Source organism: Peromyscus leucopus, chromosome 16_21 (genome assembly GCF_004664715.2).
Source record: "Peromyscus leucopus breed LL Stock chromosome 16_21, UCI_PerLeu_2.1, whole genome shotgun sequence".
NCBI lineage: Eukaryota > Metazoa > Chordata > Mammalia > Rodentia > Cricetidae > Peromyscus > Peromyscus leucopus.
In genome coordinates, this window is record NC_051084.1 from 64471184 (window position 1) to 64498608 (window position 27425).

At 35.7% G+C, this 27425-nt stretch overlaps 1 protein-coding gene across 2 annotated transcripts; it reads right to left on the reverse strand.

Moving 5' to 3' along the window:
• Positions 1–640: 640 nt before the first annotated feature.
• On the reverse strand, positions 641–27169 carry LOC114705393 (cysteine-rich secretory protein 1-like). Of its 2 annotated transcripts, none has more exons than XM_028887277.2 (8): positions 26986–27169; positions 15754–15827; positions 13273–13389; positions 12061–12148; positions 9506–9651; positions 7862–7956; positions 4749–4837; positions 641–1342 (listed from the first exon to the last, which is right to left on the reverse strand). In XM_028887277.2, the coding sequence occupies exons 2-8, from the start codon at positions 15823–15825 to the stop codon at positions 1215–1217; spliced, it is 735 nt and encodes a 244-aa protein (XP_028743110.1). In that variant the 5' UTR covers positions 15826–15827; positions 26986–27169; the 3' UTR covers positions 641–1214. The 2 variants fall into 2 exon arrangements, with proteins under 2 accessions (XP_028743110.1, XP_037055698.1); XM_037199803.1 differs by lacking the exon at positions 26986–27169 and adding an exon at positions 18857–18916.
• Between the last annotated feature and the right edge of the window lie 256 nt (positions 27170–27425).

The following is a 27425-nucleotide window of genomic DNA, read 5'->3' on the forward strand; positions in this document are numbered from 1 at the left end:
TGCTTTAGCAATTTGACCAGAAAATGTGGATTTCTTTCATTGGTTGTATGTCTGATGTTAGATTCTATGGTGCATCAGAGTTATCCCAGTGCACAGGATGTCTTAAGGTTGGGATGAATTCAGGTGTTCTAGGGTCCATTGGACTCACAGTCTGTGGGGGCACAGCGGATATAAGATCTGGGTTAGGCCTGAAAGTTGGATATGCCAGGGGTAGGATCAGGAATATTTATCAGACACAGCTCCACTATTGCATATTAATTGAAGTGTGTACTGATTAGTGTAAACTCTTGTGAAGACTAAGAACCTTAATGTAAATAAAAACTAAGTAACTGTATCATAAATATTATAATACTCTCCTGAATAAACAAACTCCAAATCAGAAATTCAAACAAATACTAGGAGAGGATTAATATGCAAATAGTAAGATTTATTTAAATTTTTTCAAACAATCAAGGTCGACACAGTCACCTGGACATGCAAATTCTGTTCATTACATTTCATTTTTTTTTTTTTTTTGGTTTTTTCGAGACAGGGTTTCTCTATGTAGCTTTGCGCCTTTCCTGGAACTCACTTGGTAGCCCAGGCTGGCCTCGAACTCACAGAGTTCCTCCTGCCTCTGCCTCCCGAGTGCTGGGATTAAAGGCGTGCGCCACCACCGCCCGGAGACATTTCTTTTTTATAAGGTGCTTGAAAAACTCAAAAACTAAAATGTAAATTGAAGTTTAGAATTTGAACCACTGATTCAAGCGCATGTGAAGAAGAGCAAATGGTGGGAAGAAATAAAAGAAAGCTAATGGGGATTTGTGTTCAGATATAATAGCTAGGTAAAGCTAGGAAAGATGAATGACAGTAACAGTTCAAGTATAGGCTGTTCCTTCACTCTGTTGTGCTCTGGGAACCTGATTCTTATTTTCAGGAAGGAGTTTCAGAAACCTTAGTCATACAGACAAACAGTATAACCTTGGGCTTGACTCAAATCCATAAATGTGTCACAGAATTCAGAGGTCAAGGTACAAAGGTATTATTGATTATGTTATTTCAAAATCTTTGGATGTAAAATATTTCTACTAAATAGAACAATACAGAAGAAAGGAATATTTACTGTTTGGAATCATTTCAATGTATCTATACCTCTAATTCCTAGTGGAATGTGACTAGCCTAAGTAGAGGAGATGCTCTTTCTTCACATGGCCCTGTTCATTTGTACCGGAAATTTAATGAATTTTGCCTTCACAGTTGCATGTAGCTTTGCACTCTTGTTTAACCATTGGATAGTCACAGGTTAGTGAAGCCTTCAATTCTGCACAGTTAGAAAACTTATCTTCATATTCACAACTATTTGCTGAAAAAAAAAACAAAGGAATTCATTATTTTGTTTTTATTTTCCTCTATTAACAGAGCCAAAATAAAACATATGAATTGGGAGAAGAAGATTGAGCAAATGAATGAATTTCCTTTAAAATTAGAGCTTTATGACATGTCTTTGATATGAATTAATGTATTTCTTCACTCACAAAATGCTGGAGAAATTTAACTTCAGTGGTTCTTTGAGGAACTAAGCTATCTAGAGGCTAGAAAGATGGCTCAGTGATTAGGAGTCCTTGCTCTTCTTGCAGAGAACCCGGTTTTGATTTTCAGAATCCACATCATGGCTTAAGACCACCTGTAACTACAGTTCCATGGGACCCAATGCTCTCTCCTGTCCTCCATGGTCACTGGGTTCAAATGTATGTGCATAAATACATACGTGCACACAAACATTTATAAACATAAGATAAATACTAAAAAAGAACCCCACTATTTAAAATGTCAGTCATTATGCAAGTAATTTCTAAACTTGTGAATGGTTCATATTTAAACTCTATATTCTTAGCAAAACAGTTTCATAAACATGTTCTATATCTACTGTTTCTAGAAGCCAGCCTCTTTATGTAAAATACTGACCATTAAATCATTCCAGAATGTTCTGTTTTCCATGATTGCCCTAGACTTTGATGCTGTTTTTCATACAAGAGGAGCTAATTTTGTGAAAACATTGGCTTGGAAAAGTAAGTAGTGGAGAATTTTCTTCTGATTATTAAGTATTTATATTCAAATGTACAGCAGTGACCAGAAACCCAACAAACTCATTTGAAATTCACCCTACAGTCTTTGTCATGTCTTTGATGTATTTCAACAGTGCATGAACCTCCATTCAGCTCACCCAGTCTCAGAGAACTGGAAACTCATAATTACCAAATAATTCAAAGTATCTTGTTTATACCCTGTATTTTGGTACTGTTTATTGAGCCAGGGACTTATTTGTTGCCTAGGCTAGAATCTAGCCCATACAATCATATACCTCTGCTAATTCCACCTCCAGAGAAGCACCACTACAGCCACATGGCTAGTCCTCTTTCACTTTGCGTGGTGGTTCTCTGCAGGCTTTACAGCCAGCGGGAGGAAAAAAAAAAACATGTTCCATGAAGAGATAAAAATAAAAGTCAGCCTGACTTTATTGTAACAGTGCTGGTCCAGGACTTCTAGAGTCTGGCTGAGATCATTTTATATTAGCCATGTTTAAGTCCAGCACAATTTTGGAAAAAAAAAGTTATCTGATAACAATTAACTCAGTCCCAAGTACACAGTAATTGAAGACATGTTTTCATTGAGATTCTTTACAAAGTACATCTGGCTTCTTTCATAAGAATGGGTACTGTTGACTCAGAGATAGTGTCCAAGATTTAGGGTCTAGGAAGATGCTGAAGTAAACATAACCCCTGCGGGTGTCAGGATTGGCGAGGCCCTAAGATGACATAGAAGTCACTTAGGCTGTTGAAAAGCACAAGTGACATCACTTGTAAGAATGGGTTTTATGACCTAACACCAATGTTGAAGGTTTACAGGTAAAGGGTCTAGGATAAGTAAAACAAATTCTGGGAGATACGGTGGAGCCTGTCTCATGAGATAGCAAAGGATCACCAGGATGTAAAACCTTGTAATTCCTGACATTCCAGAAAGAGCAATTATGCATCTCATTCCACTGAAGAGATAAACTGTATGTTGAACTTTCCTGACTCCCCTGGTGCTTATCTGTGTGCACAGGGCCTTTTTGCCCTTTACACCTCTCCATATGCATGTAAATATTCATCATCACTGAACCAGCACAGTTAACATAAAAGTATTAGTATTCTACCTCCTCTCTCTGCAACCCATTTTCATAACTTTTGTATTAATAACACAAAATGACTAGTTCTGAATCGATATCTCCTCCTTGGCTCTTTCATTATGCTTTGTCTAAGAGCTCTTTAAAGGATACACTATGCATAACACCTGGGAGACTGATATAGGAAGATCAAGAAGATTGGAATCAGACTAGACTATATAGTGAGTTCTAGGTGAGCTTTTTTTTACATAGTGAGACCCTATTTCAAAACTGAAAACAGCCTCAACCACAAATAAGTAAATTTAAACTTCAAAAATAAAAATAAAGGTCGCCGGGTGGTGGCGGCGCATGCCTTTAATCCCAGCACTTGGAAGGCAGAGCCAGGTGGATCTCTGTGAGTTCGAGGCCAGCCTGGTCTCCAAAGCGAGTTCCAGGAAAGGCGCAAAGCTACACAGAGAAACCCTGTCTCGAAAAACCAAAAAAATAAATAAATAAAAATAAAAATAAATAAAGGTCACTTTCTTTATCTTTCTGTTTGTTAATTTTTCAATTTTCTATTTGTTAGTGCTAGGATAGTCTACTTTAAAAGCACATTCAGCAGAGCTGTGGATATTTGGCTCTTCCTTTTTTAGTTTATAATCTTAATATCATTAGTACTGTGAACATTATTTAAACAAATGCACAATAAAGAATTCTGTAATTCACTGGAGAATGCACAAAAATCCCAGTGAATTGCTACCAGAATTTTCTATATTAACTTTGATGTTATTTTCCATTTTTATAAATACCTTATTGCTATTACAGTTCCTTTATGTAGCCTGGGCTAAGCTGGAGTTTGATCAATATTCCAACCTAGGTTTGAACTCCTGATTCTCCTTCCTCTACCCACAGAATGTTGGGGTTACATTAATTCTTTGTATTTATATTCATAGTAATACTAAAAATGAGATGCTAGACATTCATTTCACTTCTTTCTTGTAATGAAATCTCTCACACCTTTATTATGGAAGGAGAGAACTAATTCACACAAGTTGTCTTCTAATCTCAACACACAATCACACACAGAAGCCATTTCACACATGCATGTGTCTGTACATATACAGAGTGACACAAATACCCATTCACAAATAAATAAAAATGTAACACAAAATTCAAATGATGCTCTGGAGGAGCTTGAGAATTTATTGTATTAAGCTTCTTGGTGGGCAAAGAATTGTAGTATATTTCTTCCTTCTCTGGGCTGAACTGTGTACTATTATCTCAAACACTTAGATTTATATTGCTTTGTCTTCTTAAAATGCCAACATTAAGATCCTACTGTTATTGAGGATAAGAAAATTCACTTGAAATTTATGGAATTATAGCCACAGGAATATTTCTGTAGTTTCCAATAGCAATAATACCAATATAGTTGCAAGTATGCACTGATTTAGATGTTTCCTTCAACAACATAGAGTATCCTGTTTTTTCAATGTCAAAAGTACATACATCCTAAACAAAGGAAAATTTGTAATTCTAAATCCTCTTTGAAAATAAGGCCATGCAATTAAATCTTAAAACAGATTTGATAATATTATATTAGTGTGTTAAAAAAAAAACTTACTGCAGAGTCCATCTTCACAGTGATCAGGACAAAGAGCACATGGTTGTCCTATTGTGTAGGGGATGTATTGCCTTCTTAAAAAATTACCACTGAAATTGAAATAGACAACATCAAATACTTTTAATTTTTCCTGTACACTCAAAAACTTGCATATCACACACACACACACACACACACACACACACACACACATATATATATATATATACATATACATATGCTTATACATATACATATACATATATACATGGAATCCTATTAAAAGCTTTAGTTATGCCATACAAAAAAACTAACATTTCCTAAGAGTATTCAGATATGAATGTGAAATTATAGGATAATTAATCCATTCACTTTTTCCCTCAACCATCATGTCAGAACCTAAGCAACTGAAATATAATAAATAAGAATCTAAAGGTTTAGAAATGTTTTATTGTTGAAACACTCTCTTCTTTTCCTGATAAACCTGGAAAATACATAAGGCAAGAATGCTGCTGGTTGAACTCAATCCTCGGGGGAGTCTTTGCCCTGGAGGAGATGGGAATGGGGGGTGTGCTGGGGGGAAGGCAGGGGGGGGGGTTGGGAGGGGGGAGAACAAGGGAATCCGTGGCTGATATGTAAAATTAAATTTAATAAATAAATTTTAAAAATGAAAAAAATAATGTTGCTTGAGTATAAAAGATATTTCCTATAGAGAAAGTTAGATACAAGAAAATGCTGTGATTCCTATAGTGTGGATGAGGTACCGATGATGTGCTGAGTTTCAGGTATTTAGTGTCTAATTGAGAAAGTCCTAATGCTTAGGAATGTTTGGGGTTTTCTAAAGGTAGCGTGTGGGTTTGAGACTTCTAGGCTTATCAAAATGAGAATATTAATGAGGAAAACTCTTTATATAAACTATCTGAAAGTGCCCAGCCTATGCCTCAGTAGGAGTATCACTTAGCTGATCATCACAGGAAATTAGAAAAGTCAGATTCTCCATTGCACTAAGGGTGGCAGGGGTGTGTGTGCAATGCCCAAGGGCTTGCAGAAGAACCTCTCCTCTATATGCAGAACACAGCTGTAGGTGTATGAGCAATGTTAAGAATGAAGAAGTCATAAAGCAGTGTACAAGATGTGTCACTTGCTCCTCTTCATTACTCATCTGACACTTCTAGGTACCAGGCTCTAGATGCTTACTTGACCAGGCAGCGGGATGGTGTCCAGTAGCTTCCCTCTTTGTATTACTTAATAACAACAGAAACATGTTTGAAAATTCTTTGAGAATCCTACTATTCAATGCACAAACAGATTAGAAATGAATCATTTAAAAGACTTGATTTGAAGACCCTCAGCCTCTTGTTGTATAAGTTTCTTGTATTAAAAGAATAATAGAGCTGGAGAGATGTCTCAGTACTTAAGAGCACATATTCCTCTATTAGAAGACTTGGGTTTGGTTACCAGCTTCCACTTCAGGTGGCTTGCAGATGCCTGTAACTCCAGTTCCACAGAATTTGATGACTTTGGTGTCCACAAGTGTTTAGGGTTGACAACCTGGGACTGGATAACATATCAGGAGTCTCCTCCATGAAAAAAAAAAAAAACTGATCCTTTCTTAAGACCCATAGCTTACCCATAGCTCCTTATCCAGGTCAATATAACCTTTTGTTATCAACCTTGGTTGCCTCCCTGAACTCAAAGATAAGAGCCTATTGTTAAAAACATCACCAACTTCAGACACAGGAGTTGGAGAAATTGAGCTGGAATTGACCTGGAAACCTCTTTCCTCCAGATTAGCTCTCACAGTATTAGAAGATGCTATGTAAGCTGCCAAGGGAGAAAATAACCAATAGTTTTATCTTTCTGCAAAACTGTAAGAATGACTACCCTGCTTGCTATTTTTCCAAGCTTAATTTCTGTTGCTTTATTTATGCATATGAACACCCACACACCCACAAAGGCCAGAACAGGTCCTTAGTCCTAAAGTTAAAAATAGGTATGACCTACTTGACATGGTTGTTGGTATCAAACCTTGATTCTCTGAAAGAACAGCAATAATTCTCCAGTACTGAGTCATCTCTATAGCCCTAATGTTGCTACTTTATACCTGTAAGAATTCACTAAGACTTAAACTTAAAAGGCTCTTTGAGAGGTCCTTAATATATTTCAGGTAGTTAAGAAAGCTAAAATATTAACACTTTTTCCTTAGAATTTACTAAAAAATTCTGAAAAACTCATTTATTATATCTTGATTTTAAAACTAGGAATTTACTTCCCTTCTATGCTATGTTTGAGCTCTTAAAAAATTCCCATGAAAAAATGAATATATATTCATAATCTGAATGTTAACTGAATTTTTCTTTAAATTACTTTAATTACATCTGCATCTATGTTTATACGAGTACAATAACAAAGCTGAGATCATGAATTTGTGAGGAAGTGTGGGATAGGAAGATTTCAAGCAGAGGGAAGTATGGAAATGAAGGAAATACAGTACTCCTATATGAAATTCACAAAAAAAAAAAAAAAAAAAAAAAAAAACTTTTTTTGGAATTTTGAGAAACTATTCTCTGTGTTGTCCTGCCTGGCCTCAAACTCACAAAGATTGCCTGAATCTGCTTCCCAAGTCCTAGGACTAAAGGTGTGAAACACTACCACACCTCAACAATTAAATTTTAAAAATAGATGCAAAAACCTATATAATCAGGGGTAGGATCAATTAATTAGAAGCACCACAATCACTAACCTGTGTCATTCACTCATGTTCACTCCTGGTCTACTATTAAATGTTTGCTTTGTAGCCTACAAACATAGCATGAACTGACAATAAGAATTCACAATCCTTATACTTGTGTACTCATGAAGTCACCATTAGTCCAGAAAACAGCAATTGAGGAGGGAAGAGAGATTATTTTTAAAGATAAGGAAAATGCTTCTGAGTTTGATTCATAGAACTGATGAGATGGACATTTCAAAGATTTAGTTAAATAAGTTTCAACTCTAGGAAATATTTAGAAGTTTTTATTTCCCTCTCCACATATAAAATATATCTTTAGTTTATTTTTATACTATGATAATTTAAAAATGTAAAATTGCATTTGACATTGCTGAAAATAAACTTTGAAGTGGATACTTACGGAGGACAATAGTGACAAACATATAAGAATTGCAATAATTGGTGAGAACACTTAGCAACTCCACATGCCACTTGGAAAGATGAATTCCAAACAACCTAAACACCCAGAGACAAAGACAAGGCACAGGTCAGATAGGAAAATAATGCAGAAAAACAAACACAAAATTAAAAACACCACTGGTAACTTTGTTTCTATATGCCTTATAGACATAGTTAAGTGATTGAATCAAACTACAGATGTGAGAACCTCCCTAAGGGGCTGCTGTTGGTCAGCTAGTCCAGCAAATCTTTCATGAAGCACTCAGTGGAGTTTATGAAGGCTGAGAGTGGCTTCAGCCCCATCTCAGAGAAGCTTTCTTCTTCTTTGTCATCTTTGACAGTTTCCAAGGTGAGGAGGATGCAGAAGGCTGGGCTGAGGCCAAAGAGCTTCATGTCAAAATGAAAGGCATCAAAGAATCTATGGACACTAGGAAGACACTGGTGTGATGTATAACTCCTCTGACACTACTTTCAGCCCTACAGGCATGTGACCATAAACAGCTAAAGGGTAATCTGGATATCAGGTCAACTCCTGGTCAGACACCAAACTGACCAAGATGGTGCTGGTGACTACTCTGAAGTGCCTTTGCAAAAACAAGTGTCCTGTGTCCATAGAAGCCTGGCCTTAAAAGATGAACCAGAACTTCCTCCCAGTATCATAGAAGAGATTGTTCAGTTTGATACTTTAAGCTGTGGTCATGAGTATCTTCTTTTCTGTGTGGACAGGGATCATGAGTGGCTTGCAAACCTTTCTGGTTCATCGTGATGGAAGGCCAGCACTCAGCATATTTCCTAGAAGTTGTATGTGGTAGATGCTTCTTTGTGGAGCTCTGGCCTTGGATATCCTAGTTTCTTCCTAAAACTCTGTTTCAGCTCAAGTCTCTCAGCCTACAGGATCTGATCAGGTCAGGGATTGGGAGTTGACCCATCCCTGCACCACAACTGGATTTTTGCTTTACCCAGGCAAGCAGGATCCCCACATCACCTACTTCCTAGTTATGGAAGGCCCTCTGACAATGGACAGGATGGAGCCACAATCTTATAATTCTTGCTAAAGGAGTCATTTTATTTGATAGGAAAGGGCCCAAGGCCCTGGCCTTTAGATCCAGCAGGAAGGTAGCTGTCAGGGTTTCTGGTAATAAAAGTCCAGGAGACTTTCCCCTTTTCACTCAGGAGCCATACACAACTGATATACGGTCCTGTTAAAGTTTGGGGAGGTGCCTTAGAATATAGGCCATTACCCCTGTTTGGGGACTTGAGTCAAGAAATTATGGTTAGGAAAATAATCAAGTATGTTCCCTTACAAAGATTAGATAAGCCATTGAAAGCTGGCAGCTCAAATAGCCAATGAGTGTCAAGACCAATGAACAACCAACCACTCAAGATCTTTCCCAAGGTGTACAGATGGTGTGCACTCTCTCTATACTCCATGAAATTGGGAGTATGTGATAGGATGACAGGAAGTTCAAAGCCATTCTGGGCTACATAGTGAGACCATGTCTCAAAAAGAAAATAAAAACTCTCTGCCCCAAAATTCTTTATTGAAATCAATCAAGTAATTAAAAATATTTCCTTGCCTAGCACTTACAGAGAGTATTTTTCTTACCTGAGTATAATGTCCAACTAATGCATCAGGTGGATTTGGGCCTGAACCAAACTTGAAATCTTTGGCTTCATCAAACCAGCTTTGGATTGCACGAGACCATGATGCTGGATAACTTGCCATGAAGAGATTCTCACCACATCTTATGTCTAAGGAAAAAGACAGACCACTCACAAAGAAAGCAATAAAGAAAAAAAAGAGGAACACACACAGAGAGAGAGAGAGAGAGAGAGAGAGAGAGAGAGAGAGAGAGAGAGAAAGAGAGAATCCCTGCTTTAAACACATTGCTCATACTTCCTTTTGAATATTGCATAAGAAGCATGTTTCAGACCTGAGGAACCTTTAGCTGAACAGCAGCCATAGGTATTCAACATGTGTGTGCTAACCACCATGAGCACTAAGTAGATAGAGAAATCTTTTCTTCAGTAGCTTCTATCCTCAAACTTATTCATCCACACATTAAATTCTCCACACCTGTGTGCATATGTTTGTGTGTGTGCATGCCTGTGCCTCAAGTGTACCAACTGTGGATTTGCAGTCTTGAAGAAATCCAAGATTAACTCCTTTCATTTCTCTCCTGAATAGCTAGAGATTTTTTATAACAAAAATACATTTTATGTGTTTAGGATTATTGTTCTGTGTGAGCCTTCTTTACAGTCATTCTTTAAAAACTACAAGTACAAAGCAAACAAAACAGAAAGGATTATATTTTCAAAGTATATAGGTCATCTGTGGTGATATTTTATTTGTGCTCTAATAAACAAAGCTTGCATGGAGATCAAAGGAAAAAGCTAGAAACTGTGTTAAGCATAGAGGCTGGGCAGTGGTAGCCCATGCCTTTAATCCTAGCATTTGGGAGACAGAGAGTCATCTAGATCTCTATAAGTTCAAGGTCACATTGGGAACAGAGCCTGGCATGGTGGCACACACCTTTCAACTCAGCACTAGTTGACCATAGAAGTCTGAAGGTCTATACCGACAGACAAGAAGTGATAGAACTGGAAGGGAAGAGGAAGTGATATAGCTGGGTGGAGAGAAAAGTAAGATGACAGAGCTCAGAAAGGTATATAGGCATGAGTGTACAGGAAGTAGTTGTCTCTTTGACTGATGATTTCCTAGAAGTAAGACATTCCTGGCTTGCTCTCTAATCTTTCAGCTTTCACCCCAATACATGGCTCCAGGTTTTTTTTATTAATAAGACCGTTTAGCAATTCATGTTACAGTCATGTCTTAACTAGAATATTAAAACTTCATGGGCCAGATTTTCTTCAAAGAATGGGGAAAAAAAGCATCTTTTAACCCCCAAAAATAGCTTAGTATTTTTTATCAAGCTCTGTAAATAAAAAATTATTTTAAACTTTAACTGAATATTGTAGCATTTAAATTAACTTTTAGTCATTATGTTATTAAATTAGAAATGTCTAAGAAGTAAAACCTTTAAAAGAGATTATTAATTTATTAGGTTTAAATTGGGCCAAAAAGTGATCATTTTTAATGTTTTAAGAAATATATTATCTCATGGCCCATTTATTAATTTTGTTATCATTTTACACTTCCTTATGTAAATATTGTTTCATAGTTTATTTTTAATTTAACATAATATGTCCTTTTAGGCTTTCATAAGTTGAGCTCAAAAAAAATGAAGGAAGAGCCAAGTGCATACACATTGGTGGATTTCACACAAATCCCAGTACTTAGGAAGCAAATGTTGGAAGAACAGAAATTTGAATATATACAGGGATATACAGTGAAACCTGTCTCCTCCCCATCAAAAATAATGAAGGAAATAATCAATGTAAATACTAAGATATTTGATATTTCTTGAGAAAAATGAAGAATTAGTTGATCAAATTAAATATATTTTTTATGATTTAAAAGATAGCTTGGAAACACAAATAGCCACATCATTAAATTTGGGTTAAAGACAGAAATTCTAATTTCAGAGTGCTGGAAAACTGGCTGAGCATGTAAGAGTATACCCTGCTATTTCAGCAGACTTGAATCCAACTCCTAACATCCATACAGTGTAGCATACCACTGCCTGTGACAACATCATTGTGACAACCACCTGTAACCTGTAAGCTCCAGAGGGTCTGGTGCCTTCTTCTGCCCTCTAGAAGCATTCTTACATACATGCACACATGCATAAATATATATGACACACTTACACATAAATAAAACCATAATAGGATAAAATTTAAAAAAGATTCTAATTTCACATTTCCTTTATAAGGCCATAATTAGTAATTATTTTCATCCAGACATCAGTTTCTAATCTTCAAAGCAGAGAAAAGGACAATCCATATCTTGCTTCAATTGTAAACTGGTTGCAAGGCACAAAACTGGCCTCAGGAAAGACTGTGTAAATTATAAAACATTCAATAAGCACAAACTGCAGACTTTCAGAGCCATCTCTGCCCCAGAGATATTTAGCTTTTAAAAAAAGGCAGCATCAGAATGGGTGTTTATTTACAATTTTTTTTGTTAGCACAATATGAGAAAATGGGCTTTCCTGTGTGACTCTCCATGAAAACATAAGTGATTTTTAGTTTACATACTGGTGGTCCTGGAATCTGCAGGACTGTGTTGGTAACTGCACTGGCTTGCCCATCTCTGTGCATTCACTCGGGCATCATTGCTCCATTGCTAAAGAGGAAAAAAAAGAAGATAGCCATGGAGTAACTCAAACATCAGAGTCACATGATCTTTGCACATAGGCTGATATCGTTGCAAAATTTCTGTAGGAGCCTTCTGATTTTCATCATAATCAATATATAATATAGTATATGTCTAAATTTTTATGTTAGCATGTATATTATCAGCTTTCATGGTGGAGTTTATAAATGAGTTTATTTTGCATCTTTTCCACCCCCATCTTCCTGATCCTGCCCATCCTCCCATGCATGCCCTCTCACCCACAGCCTCCATTTGATGTCACACAGGTACTCTTTCCTTCCATTTACCATGCCTTCTATAGTCCTTCCCAAGCCCCAACATTGATCTTCTTAGTAGTTTCATAACCTATGTCCAAAGATACTCCCTCTTATCTATGGACTGTTATGTACCAAATAAATACAAGTAGTCTGTCTTCCCAAGGCCACAAAAAAGTACTAAAACCATTAATGGTCTAAAATTACTGAAATCACAACATCAATCATTAAAGACGGAGTAAATGCTATAGAGTGAGTATCACTAACCATGATGAAGTACTAAGACTATTTTCACAGCTGTAAGAAGTTGCCTCATAAATCCTAGCTTTATTTTTTACCTCATTAAATAAATTTAAGAGACACATGGACTTTGGATCTGGATCCAGAGAGTAGACTATTTAGATGAAAGGTCATTGGACCTTAAAGGAGAAAGCTTCTGACCTTAGGAGAAAAGAGTGAGCCAAAATAACATTGTGGCTTTTCACTGGAGATCAAACTCAAAAGATGTGATTTTAGTTCAGTAACTATAATTGATATAGCTCCATAATACCAATGAGTCACTGTTATAAAAGAAATTTAATGAGTACCACTCTGATCGTTGCACAACTAAACATGGTAGAAAAGTAGAGCACCAACTCAGTCTCTACATGCATGCCACATAGCACATGGACACACACCCACACACATGCACACAAACAAAACAATGAATACTTTTTGGTTTTTTTTTAATAGAATCTACAACAGAGGCAGAACCTCTTTAAGCACACAGGAGAAGCCAGATGCTATCTACAAGCTCCAAACATAGCTCTCCAAATTCACTGTCCTGTTGTGAGCCCTCACCATCTTTAGTAAGTCACTACCAGGTGGAGAAACCATTCTTCTCAGTTGGTTGTGCTTGTTTACAATCTCTTCTTGGACTGACACTCTAGTGGTTGTCAAATCCTCAAACTTCATATTCTGAATGGAAATAAAAGTCATGTTAGTGTATGTTAAGGTTGCATATAAAGTGAATAAGTTGTCTAAGATGAATGAAAGTCATTTTTAAAGTACTCGGGCCAATGTTAGTCATTAAGCCTTGATAATAAATTTAAGAAAATCTATGACTTTTCATGAGAAACACTTTACATATAAATTTTGAAAATAAAATGAATTCATGGCATATCAAATAAAAACTCTTCTGAGGCTACAAATGTCAATTTTGATTTAAGAGAGATCTATAATATTAGCCATGCAAAATAGAGAACCTTAAGTCATTCACACTCAGTTAGGCTGTAGCAAGGAAGTGCTAAGGATGAAGACATATAATTTATGATAGATCTTAAGAGGCAATAGCCATCTGACCAGGAGTTTGAAAGCATGTGAGATAACGTGTAGGCCCTTAGCCAATACATGTGTGCAGTAGAGAATATTATATGTAACAGGGATTTGTGATCACTCCGAGACAGCTTTATCTAATAGAACATCCAAGTCAATTTGGAGACAATGGGTTCTTGAAAATAGTTTGGCATTACTGACTTTACATTTCACTGGACAGCAATAAGCCTGCTAAGTTAACTCAGATGCTGATATTTAAATTTACCTTTTTCATTTGTTTGGCACAGGTGGATGGAGTGATATTATGTGAATTGGCAGAGATATAAGAGCCATTTGCTGATAAAAAACATACTCCAAAATGTGCTGTTTTATAGTGTAGAGCAAGATGTTACAGCATAACTATTCATGGACTGACTCTCGCATTCATATCTTAGTGCTGGGATCAGTTGTTTCTACTTTCTACAGTCTTACTTCCCTCAAGATTTTGCAGATCCTGCACCCATAGATCAAATCACACTGCATTGCCAGGGGCTGCAACATGTCCATCTCTCCCTAATGTATTATGTTCTGAAGGCACTATGAAAGCCTTGTGCGAAGAAATCTCTCACAGCTAGTGGTTTCTAAGGCAGAAAGGATGTACATATTAAAGTCATTGCTTGAAAATCCTCACATTTTATTTTAATATAAAGTAGCAATATCCCCAGATGTTTATTTATTAAGGGAATGGCATCATTTTCTAAAACATTTATACTTAAGTGTATATGTTTGAGTAGAATATGGGTTTGTGTAATGAGTGCAGTGCCAGTGGAAGCCTTAAGAGAGTATCAGATTCCCTGGAGTGTGAGTTTCAAGTTGATGTAAGCCTCCTGAGGTGGATGCTAGAAACCAAAGGGTCCTCTTAAAGTGCAGTAAATACTCTTATTCCATCTCTCCAACCCCCAACACCCAGACTTTTCATTTAAACCTGAAAAATCTACCTGAAGATGTTTTATTTCCAAAGACAATATATATGGCTTCTGAGAAAGCCGTTATTATTTTCTGCTTGTTATGCTACCTTCCCTGGTAGCTAAAAATTCCATGAAACAATACATGTGCTTCCATTTTCTTAACAGAAAGTTGTACAGATTTAAAGAAACACATACCAGAAACATGGAAATGTGAGTTTAAAATGTTAAAAGGTTTGTTTTGGATAGAAATGAGACCTAATAATTACAACACCACAAAATAAAACCAAGAGAAAAAACAATAAGTGACTCAGAGAGATGAATCAGTTCTCCATGGTAACTCTCAAAGAAGCCCTCATTCATAAAACATGGCTTGAATCTCTCTGCTATTAGATCTTGAAAATTTATAAAGAAGTATCAATGGACCAAAGAGTGACGGGAGGGGGAAAGGATGAAGGGAAAGAGAATAGATGGTTCAAAAGTTCTGTAAAATACAATCAATTTAAGAAGGAAACTGGTAATGCAAACAACTTGAAAGAACACCTAGATAATAGTCTCCAGTTACTAATTTGATTATGGTAACAAAAGACATATAATTTATATTCCAAAACAGGTTTAACCAGTTATTGGCACTCGGTACTCTTGAGGAATTCTAGTAGTCTTCAATGTAAGGGCCAAGAGAAGAGAATGAAGGCTAGAGCAACCCCCAGAGCTTCTAATTTTTAGTAGCTTTCTAACTAAGAGGAGAGTTATTTTTCTGGTACTACACATTCCATCATTAAAAAGGTGACTGAGCCTCATCTGGAATTGTCTAAGCATAAGAACATATTATAAATAACAAATATTTGGCTCATGTACATACTTATTGTTTGCATAATAGATATACTTAATGACTCTGGTGTGTGTGTGTGTGTGTGTGTGTGTGTGTGTGTGTGTATTGCTAAGGATCAAAGTGACTTACTCCACACTCTGGCCTTCCAGGAATTTGAAGAGTGATCCTATAGCTTCCTAGCCTTCATGGTTGCCTAGATTTTTCTGATAAGATACTAAACCTTACCCATACCTCATAGTGTTCTCGAAGAATGGATGGGGGCAATACAGCAGCCAGGAACAACAACAATGGAAATAATGTCATGTCTAGAAAACAAAGAAGAGAAAAAAGATCTGCATTTAAATGTTTAGTACAAGGAGTTCTGAGTAACACAGAAGGTATGGGGGAAGTAATGAGATCCATTTCCAGGATTTACTAGCAATATAACAAGGGGGACATTCTATTTATATCATCACAATGGTAATAAAATCAACTCAAGAAGTCTGCTGCGAGCTGGTGCAATAAGGAATAAGTCAAAGTTCCTAAGTGCAGCTCCCCAAAGCATGCACCTACGAGTGCTCCGGGTTGTTAGCGTCTTCTCCAGAGCTAAACTAAAATCCATGGAGGTCCTCTCTTCAGATTCTAGAAATTTAGGAATTCTTCCTTTATCCTTTCAAGAGTAGCAAAAGCACCCAGCAATTACCATGGCAGGATGCTGCTATGATATGATTTACCCTTGTTTTGATAAGTGATAGTAAGCTCTGCCTACTCTATTATAGGATGTTTGTTTGTTATTCATTCTTTTTTCTTTTCTTGTAGAGACAAGATTCCACTATGTAGCCCAGTCTACCTTCAAACCTACAACTTTGCCTCAGAATCTCAAGTGCTGAGACATATCTGTACATTACCATACACAACTCTTGTCATATTTTTACATCAATGTCCTTAATTTGGTTCATGTTCCCAGTATATTAACACATTTATTCTCAAACACTGGTCCATAATACCAAGATTGAACCTTGAAAATCTTAGACCTTCATGATCATGTTTTACAGATAATGGTAAATGTATGATAAATTAATGTCATGTCCAACAATAGGAAAACCATTTAAATAATTTGGAATATATTCTCTTATTAAGGGTATTAAGTAAAACACACTCTCATGCGCACAAACATACACACACACACACACACACACACTTTATTGTGTGCTGGTATGCATATATATATATATATATATATATATATATATATATATATATATATTCATATTCATACGTGTGGAGACCTGAGGCAGACATTAGGTGTTCCCAATTGCTCCCTACCTTATTAGTTGAGACAGGATCTGTGAGGGAGCCCCAAACTCACCATTTCAGTGAGTCTGGCTACAAAGCTTTGGGTATTCTCTGTCTCTACCTTCTGCCTGCATTGAAGTTATTAGCATGCAGCCACACCCACCTGGCTTTTAAGTCAGTTCTGGTGATTTAAACTCTGGTGCCCATGCTTGCATAACAAGTGCATTCTCTACTGAGTCATACTGCCAGCATTTACAGCGGGCTTTTAATGATTTCTTCTAACCAGATAGAAGTTTTCCTTACTCTACAATTAATAAAGGCCTATATAAAAGGATGCAATGCATAAATAAGTAAAGTTCAAAAAACTTTCCAAAGCACCCTTTGCCCTAATTTAGACACACAAAATAGCATAGACTATGTTTGGTGTCACTTGTTATGTGACTCTCTTTGGGCTTCGTTTAAAACTCATAAAAACCTAGCAGTTAAAACTGTGATTCAATATCCCACTTTACACATGAATAATATCAGTGTTAGAGATTTAATACTGATGCGTCATAAAAATTTTGGGAGCAAAATGAAATCTAAGTACCGGCTGTGTGGCGTCATAGCCTTCAGTTCTGAGAGCCAGAGGCTTCAGTGATTTAGAAGATTATGTAAACAAGGAAATATGTCGATCAAACCCCAGCAGAGGTGCCTGGAGTGAGTGCATTACTGGAAGAATCACATGATAGCTAGTCACATTCTCCTGAGTATCTACTGTAATATTTTCTAAATTCCAATGTCATATTAAATCATCACTCAGTTTGCTTTGTCATGTTTCTCTGAGCACAGAACATAAATTCTACAGAACAGCTAGAAGTCATTATGACCACAATCTGGACAAGGATCCTGTAAGAAAAACAGCCTTGTCAATTCCTGAAAAGCAATCTCTCTCTCTCTCTCTCTCTCTCTCTCTCTCTCTCTCTCTCTCTCTCTCTCTCTCTCTCTCTCTCTCTCTCTTTCATTTTCCAAGAGTGAATATGCCTGCTTCCTTGAATTTGCTAAGCAGTGGCACTGGAATTCTGAGCTGTACCTGATTTACAATACTTGAAATTTCTGACATTGACTTAAGCAAATGACCTCTGTCTTTTGTAAAATGAGCTGTCTCACCTCAAGGATTGAGATTTACCACATAGCAGTCTATTGCCAAATAGCTCTTGAGATTGACACTTATCATAACTTTGACTGCTTTTGAATCCAACATCACAAGTTTAGCTGGATTGGCAGACTCTGTAGGTTCAGAGGTTGACTAGTCAAGTATAACATTTAAACACATGAAGAAAAGTATGAATAAATATCCTTTGGAATTACAATCTTCCCCCAAAGTCATATAATTCCCTTTTAAATGATATTAAGTAGTATCATAATATCCTAACATTCTCCAGTCATTTCCTGTCTGCCCCAAATGAAAGTATTTATGAGGAAAATTGCTTTGTCATATAAGGTATATACACCATTTATACATGTAAAGAACCTACAAGCTACATGAATATATTCACCTATAATCAGAAAAATGAAATGTTTTATTTTCTGCTTGTCTTAAGTGTATTTTATGGACCAGTTATATATTCTGATGATCACCAATAACACATTTATTTCACATTCATAGCTATAAGGTTGAGTTGGACAATTTAAAATCATTAACAAGGCTACCTTCTCATCCATAATCTAACAATATTTGCATTAGTGCACAAAAAAATGCCTGTACTCCGAAATCGTAGTTCTAATAAAAGTACCTCTAATATAACTACTCTAGAAAGTCACAGATATTTTAGAATATTTTAGAATAAAGAAATTCATTCTCACATTTCTGTAAAAAAGCATTTCCAGATTAAAAAAAAACTTAAATTGTGTATACTTAGCTTTAGAGATTAAATTTAAAAATGTATTCAATAAAATTATCAGCAGGGACTGTCAATAGTCCAGATGTGCAAAAACCAACTATAACATTTTACTACTGATAAGTTATAAATGCACTGGCATCAGGCAATTCATCTTAAAGTAAAATAGTACTACTTACTGCTGATGTCCAAGCAGAATGAAGTGTTTGTTCTGCTGGAAGAAGAAAGGTGGTGACAGACAAGAGTCAGACTGTCTATATGTACTCTACCTATTTCCTGCTTTGACACAATCTGGTTGTGCAAGCACATCTTGGATAACAAGGTATGACATAAGATCTTTCATGGCAGATTTTATAGCTGGTCATCTAACTGAAATTTTGACATCATATGGTGACTCTGTATATGGCTATCAGAAAAAAAAATTATTAGAGAATTTTACTAGCTCTCGAGTGCTCATCTGATGTTATAAGGTATCTATATATTTGTCAGTAGATGCTCCTAACCAATTCATTTTCATCTTATCAGAGCTGTATTTCTCTTTTAAGGGGGCTGCAGAGGCGACTCAATGGTTAAAAGGAACTTATGCTCTTACAAACAACATTGAGTTCACTTCCACCCATGTCATTTGTCTTACTACTGCTTGTAACTCCAGCTCCAGGGACCTGACATCTTCTAGTTTCCCTGAACACTTTATGCACATGCATGTACCTCTACATAGAAGAAAATATATACATATATATGCATAATTTTAAAAAATAATTCCTTTGAGAATAAGTGTTAGATTATACGTTTCATGATCTCTAGAGAATTCAAGATGTCTACACAGAAATCTAAAACATCTCTGATTAGTTGTTGGACCAATTTGATTTAGAAAATAATTGTGTCCTTTACCTTTGTAAATTCAATGTGAGGGTACATTACACAGTATATAGGTAAAGAATCCCAGACCTCTCTGGTATTTTTAAGGTCCCAAGTATTAACTTTTATTTTCGGGTCAAATGAAGGTGAACACAATATTGAGCAACATATAAAACTGTTATCATTTCAGCGTGAGAATCCACACAAAGTTTTGTGATTTCTAAGCTTGTTTTGACAACATAAAAATGAAGCAGGATAGACTAACAACAACAAGTTTCCTAGGCAATGATGCTAAGAAATATTTTTTGATAAATAAGCAAGAATAAATTATGCAATCACAAATAGTACATACACAACACTGAGAGGCATTTCTGGAGGCTCATTTTGTCATATACATTGTAATACATCATGCATAATTCAATAATCTATTCTTATTTTCTTATTTATCTTTAAGTTCACTGATTTATGTAAAAAAGACATACCATAGAAGATAATCTACTCAACACATGTTTGAATTGTATTTAATAATAGGCTTACATATTAGACACTGTTTAAGACAATCTTTAAAGGTCAGGGTGGACTTGGCCATAAGAAATTAAAGGCTCACAGGTTGCTTTCCTATCTTTCATCACCCCCTGATGTGTATTTTTTAAATATACAAGTGAGAGCTGGGTGGTGATGGCACACACCTATAATCCAAGCACTCATGAGGCAGAGGCAGGTAGATCTCTGTGAGTTTGAGGCCAGCCAGGTCTACAGAGTGAGTTCCATGACAGCCAAAGCTACACACAGAGAAATCCTTTCCAGTCAAAACAAATAGATAGATGATAGATAGATAGATAGATAGATAGATAGATAGATAGATAAGTGAAATATGAGCTCTAAGTAAGTAAGTAACATTCCTGAATCACATTACCTTTGGATATGCTGTCTCTACCTCCAGCTTTCTGTGGAAGAATGTGGCAAGAGCATGATCAGAACAGTCTCCATCCTCACCCTGAAGGCTGCTTAATGGTGCACAAATTCTCATAAGCTTGAGATTTCAGTTCTCATGAACATTGGTGAAATTTTTATAATGATGTCCACTTTGATATATACGTGGGGAAATACTGTTTAGTTTACTTGTGATTAGATGATATAGTACGTATCATCCATTGCCATGTAGCAGGTAATTTCAAGGCCTTTCTTTGTGTATGCAATGCTTCTTTTCTTTTTTACCTGAATAAAAGTACTCTATACATCTGTGAATTACATGAGAATAAGTTGACTTTAGTAACCAATATAGAGTAACTGTTTCCATGAGAAATTCCCAAAAAAGTGAGTGAAAATGGCTTGAAAAGCAAACATCTTCTGGCTTATGATTCCTGCTTTACAAATTTTCATAAATTTATTACTTTATGATCATTAAATATGCTACAATATATAAGGTTGCTGTAGTTCATGAAATAACACACATGAATTCAAGCATCAAAGTGATATTAGTTTTTCAATTGGGTTGTTACTTGTCGGCTTTGTTTTCTAATTTCTCACTTATTTTTGTGACCTTTTCTTTGTTGAAATATATTATAGCAAATGATAATTTTTCATAGCACATGTTTCCTAAATGCAGACCCCAGAGAATCTACAACTTCAGCTTACTGTTTAGTTGGAAAGTTAAATAGGTAAACTGATTCTTTGTCTGCACTATATGTATTTGGATTAGTGTCATAATAAAACTTGTAACTGAGTACATGTGATTGTTGAGGAATCATAATTCAGCAAAAAGCTATAATGAAGGGAATGAATCTATACATGGAATGCCAAAAATCTAGAAAACAATATGCATTTAGGTGAAGTCTAGTTTACTCCAATCAAAATGATTAATGTTCTAGACAACCTCTTAAAAATGCCTTCTAGATTTACAGGTCTATGGGATAATGTATGATAACTCAATTCATGTGTACAATGTGAGATGATAAAATCAAAGTAGTCAACAATTTTGTCTTTATCATTATGACTTCATGCTATCAATGTATAGATATTTTATTTCAACTCCTAGTTATTTTTATGTCTATAGCAAGTCGTCATTGTGATCCCATTGTATGCCATGAGACATCAGAGCTTATTATTTTTGTCTGTGTTTTAGGACATGCTCTTTAAACTTCTTCTACACTACACCATTGCCTTTGATAGTTGGCCCAAATTTAAATTGCTTTTTCCATTATTCAAAATATTACACATTTAATAAATATATTTAAACAGAGATTCTATGACATTACTATAAATATCTTGTAGCTAAGACAAAATTACAACAAAAGACAATCTCACTACTAAGTAAAATAGATAATTAAATGACAGGAATTATTTCACAATTCTGTTATTCAGCAGCTAAGAAGTGTCCAGCAAGACAATCTAGCATGTAGTGTCTGAGAACAATAGAATTTTTCTTAATACATAAATATTCAGTGGACTTTCTTCCACAGTTTCACCACATTTCTCATTTTGTGGATTAAGAACCATTGAGTTACAGTGAGTCAGAGAAATTTCAGGTATTGGGTTAAATATGTAATCTAAATAAAGAAAAAATAATTTTCATATTTACAGTTTTTAATTTATCAAATTATGCTCATTAACCAGACTGAGAAATAAGTCCTTTCTCTTGGTGGTTGATAACTGATTCAATGTACAAGTTTGGCTTAAGTGTCTATATCACTAAATCACCTTCTATAATTTCCTCAGTTTGCAAATCTGTAGAAAAAACCACTGTACAAATGATATTTCTTTTTTCTGTATATTTTAGCACTTAGATGATTGCTTTTAACTATTTAGAGAAGAAAAGGCCCATGGTTTCATGCATTTTGCAACTTGTTTCTTAATCTTTGACCTTAACTTTTATAGCTTTAAACTGTCTTTTGTAATAGTTTTAAAACTGTCAGGAAGAACATCAAGGTCACTGAAGAAAACAAATGCTGCTTTCTAGATAGATAAGCTCCAATCAGCTGGCTGTTTAATGAAACTATGTAAGCATAGCTCATATATTCATTTAGAAATACATACCAGAATGCCTAAATCATGCCATATTGATATTTTTCTCATCTATGATGAGAAAAGACACTTTTAAAACTGTAATAAGTCACAATAAATATCAGTGTGTAGATATGTCTTCCACAGGATGATGAGACTTCCTGGGAAGGTGGCACTTGTTGACCCAAGGAAATCACTTGATCAGGGCCAGAAGTCAACACTGTTGGTCAACACATACAACAGTTGAGGACACAGTCTTCTCAGAGTCCTTCTTCCCACTGTTCTGTGTAATCCCTTTCAGATACACAAATAGAATCTAATATACTATGAAATTAGCAGTGTTACAAAAGAATATATCACAAAGGTAATATTGAATTTTTAAGACATTTATCTTATACATGACTCACCCTTTATCATATCCAAAGTTGAGCACAAACATGTTTTCAATAATACATATTGAATTATTGAATATTTAAGTCAAGAGAAAATGAGAAAAAAGAGGAGGGAGAAGCAGGTCAGTTTAGAAGAACAGTGAGGGAGGAGGGACAAGTAACAGGAAGAATGTTTGAAAAAGAAAACTCTATAGAAACATGTTATTTTGTGTTTTTCTAAAATTACATTTAATACATATAAGCATATGTTTATACACATACATACACATACACACTCATATACACACACAAAACTTATATGTGCGTGTATATATACATATATATGTAAATAAAATTTAATTATGCCAGTGAGGCTAACAATACACCCTCTAAGAGCTTTAGACTATTAACAAAAACTCTAGTACCTGACATTAGAAAGTTCTGTTGAATTTATGATTAGGGGAGTCCAAGTGACTCTTAAAACAATATAGGCTTTTATTTGTTGCCCTTTGATACAGCCTAGAAGTTAAAGGAAAGTCCCTGTTTCTGAAGAGACCACACACTTCAGATACAGGGCTCTGTCTCACTGGCTCTCATCTGAAAGCTTCCTTCTAGAAGTTGCTGTGCAAGGTGACAGTGGAGAATAGCAATCAGTAGTCCTAATCAGCTGTTATGTCTATAAACCACAATAATGACAAGCATGGTAAGTTATCCTCAAAGGTTCGTAGTAGCAGTCTTCTGTAGGCTGTAACCAACATCTAATTGTACTTAAAGACCCCTCTATAAGGGGTAAATTATGCTTAGTACTAGAAACCTAGCCTAGTTCTAAACCCAGGACTAGTTAGGTCATGGGTCTTAGAGGAGAATTTAACATCACTTTACTAGACCAGTATAATTCCTGCTTTAAAAAAACACCAACTGTACAAATTGTTCAGAACTGCTGTGGTATGAGCAAGGCTTATCCATGCCCTGCTGGGTACCAGTTTCAGCAGAGATCAGACTGGAGAAGGGTGGATGCAGCAGGCAATATAAAGAAGTTGCACCAGACAACAGTTTGAATTTTTTCTGAGGCTCTAGGAATATTTTATTTGATACTGTGCTCAGGAGGCAGTGTATAGAAGAGAATACTTGTTTATCTCTATCCAAGAACCAAAGAGAATATTTTTATATCCTACAACAATGATTACATCATTCTATACTGGCATTTCAAAAAACATCTAATACAGGTATATTTTCCCAACATGAACCAAAACATTATTTAAAAGACATAATCATAAAATTCAGTGATTACAGTTCCTGGAGCAAGTAGACAGAGTTTAACTAGGCTGGGTTGGAGAGGCCCTTAATGTTTCCTCAAGGTCACTGTTGCCAGACCATTAGAATCTAAAAGGCTAATTCTTAACTTATAACAAGTCAAACAAAAATTCTTATCAAATTATACTATAATCTGTTTTAAACCGATGTGTATATATATATGTGTGTGTATATTTATACTAATTTATACATCTGTATAATTTCTACAACATTCCTATCTTTCTTATTTTTATAATCTTCTAATGATTAACTCATAATGTGAAATCATATCCTTTTTCTTGATTCTTACTTTTCAAATTTCATTTTACATCTATAAAAGTATTAATATCTTCACTACAAAATCAGCAAAAAATGTTCCCAAACTTATTTGTGGGTTTTTTGTACTTTCCCAATCTTGGTCTTCATCTCCATTTCCACAGTTTAGTTAGAACATACTGGTCAGTCGTCTCATCAATATTAATACTTTAAAATGCATAGGTTTTATATTACTTTTTTCAATAAAGTTTATTCATTTAATTTCCTTTCCCAGACCATCTCAGACCATCAATATTTTGAGGGCAAAAGGGAACAAGTCAGTGAATCCTAAAACCACTATATAAATGATTTTATTTTTTAAGTTAAAACTAAAGGAGGAAGTGGGGCTGTATCCACTCAACCAGAAACTGGACTTTGTCACACAGTTTCCTTAGCCAAACAACATTCCTACAGTCTTTTTAGCTAAGTGACGAGAACTGGAGCTTTGTCATGCAGTCTCCTTAGCCACACAACAATCATACATTCTACTGAGCTAAATGGTGAGTGGAGCCACCATCTTCCCCTTTTATATTTTTCGGTCAATCATTTGAAATTTCACTGTCAGTGTTCTGATGCCTCATGCTAGTCATTGAAAGATGACCGGAAAAAGAAAAATAATAAGTAAGAAAATAAAAATTATCAATCCCAAATTAATTTTTTAAAAATGGCCAAACAGTAGTGGAACCTATATATTCCGTAATAGCCTTAAGGAAAGAAGTTGAGACTCTTTCCACTGTTGAAGAATCAATGTGAGGTTTACTTATAGCAGAAATTTTTTCAGGTAGATTACGAAAATCCAAAGAAAAACTTGAATAATCCCAAACTCCCTTAAGGTGAGCTTGAATCCTGTCCCAAGAATGTTCTGAAGCATTGTGTGATAAAGGAGTAACATAAATCCAGTGGAATTGTGAGTGACATTCTATTTTAATCTAACCTTTATATTTTGAATTAATATTTTGAATTTTGATTTCCTATATAAAGCATTGCTTCTTCCAAAGCATTAAGTCTTTCCTGAATACCTCTATCCATGTGTTCCTGAATCATAAGGGCAATAGAAACATTTTTTGATAATTAATTCACATGTTGAGCTGAATGAATTTGTTTAACCAAAGCAGCAGTAGAAAAAACGAAACTAGCTGCAATAGCAATTAATGCAGTAACTTCTAAAATTAAAGTTCCCACACAACGTTTACTTCTGCAAAAAGCATGTACAATATTATTCATAACCTGTAACCAGAATTATCATACCAATTGCCAATATTAATAACAGGAAGTAAAATATGACATGATTGGCCTAATGTAACAAATCCTCATCTGTTACATTAGAAGTAGTACAATTGGGCCCTGCCTTACTGAATGTACCAGGCTCTGCTGACTCCCCATGGGAGACCTTGACTTGGAGGAGATGGGATAGGGGGATGGTTAGGGAGGGACAGCTGGGTGGTGGGAAGAGGGAGGAGGGGGGATCTGTGCTTGGTATGAAAAGTTAATAAAATAATTTTAATAATCAAAAATAATAAAGAAGATATTCAATTAGAAAGAACACAGTGCTTACAAAGTATTTTAAATGAACCATTGTTAGTCTCAAAAATATATAAAGAATCAACGGTTTCACTATGTAAAATTGCACAAGGAGCTCCAACACAGGCATCTCTTGATCATTTGTATCAAACATTACTGGATAACACCTAACCAAAGGTCCCCTGCTCTGCCACCTTCTCTAACTGCAGCAGCGAAACCTACAGGCTCCTTGTCCAATTTTGGTCTCTTTTTAGGTTTCTTTTGAAAAGGAAATACTGAGGTGGCCAATCCTCCTTAAAATTTTAATTTCTTCTTCCTCTCAGTCACTTTCTGTTTGAAAAGACTCCCCATTCTTCTTACCTCTTTTCTCCTCATTACTAACCTCCTTTCCAAAGGATCTTTAAAAAGAAGAGGAGCAATTGATTTATTTTGGGGAGAAGTTTCTGTAGATTTTTTTACATTCAGGTAATCCCCAACTTCCATTGGAGCCAAAGCCTGCTTGCTCAATGACCAATAAGCTAAAGCATTTACAGACATGCCTTGTGGCCCATTGGATTCATACAAATATCTAATATCGTCTCCAACTTTATCCCAATTATCAATATCTAGGGAGCCTTGATCAGGAAACCAAGGACTAAACTCATGCACAAACTGTAAAATCTCACAAACTTGATTGTCATCAACTTTTATTCCTTTCTTTTTCAATTATGTTTTGAAATATCAAAAAAAAAAAAAAGCTTCCTTTCCTTAGACTCCACCTGTCACAATATATTTATTTTTTTCTTTTTTCTTATATACTCTCTTCAGCCCTACTCAACGACCAGGGGATCTTTATTAATTCTTTCTTATTAACTACTCTCACCCAGCCCAACTCTTTGACAGGGGGTCTGCATCACCCTTGTGGGATTCTCGCTGCACCAGAAACACCTTATTAATACTTATCTTACTTCAGGTATCCTGTTCAGGCACCACTTATGCTGGGCACCAGCTGCAGCAGAGATCAGGACAGGAGAAGGGTGGATGGAGCAGGCGATGTAAAGAACTTGTGCCGGACAGCTGTTTGAATCTTTTCTGAGCCTCTAAGAATATTTTATTTGATACTGTGCTCAGGAAGCAGTGTAGGGAAAAGAATATACGTCTCTCTCTCTTTCCAAGGAAAAAAGTTTATTTTTATATCCTACAACAATGATTACATCAGTCTATATTTGCACTTCAAAAAATATCAAATACGTGACTGTTTTCTCAACATGAACCAAAATGTCCTTAAAAAGTCATAATCATAAAAGTCAATGATCACAGCTCCTGGAGCAAGTGGACAAAGTTTAACTAGGCGGGGGAGGAGAGGCCTTGAATGCTTCTTCATGGTCACTGTTGCCAGACTATTAGG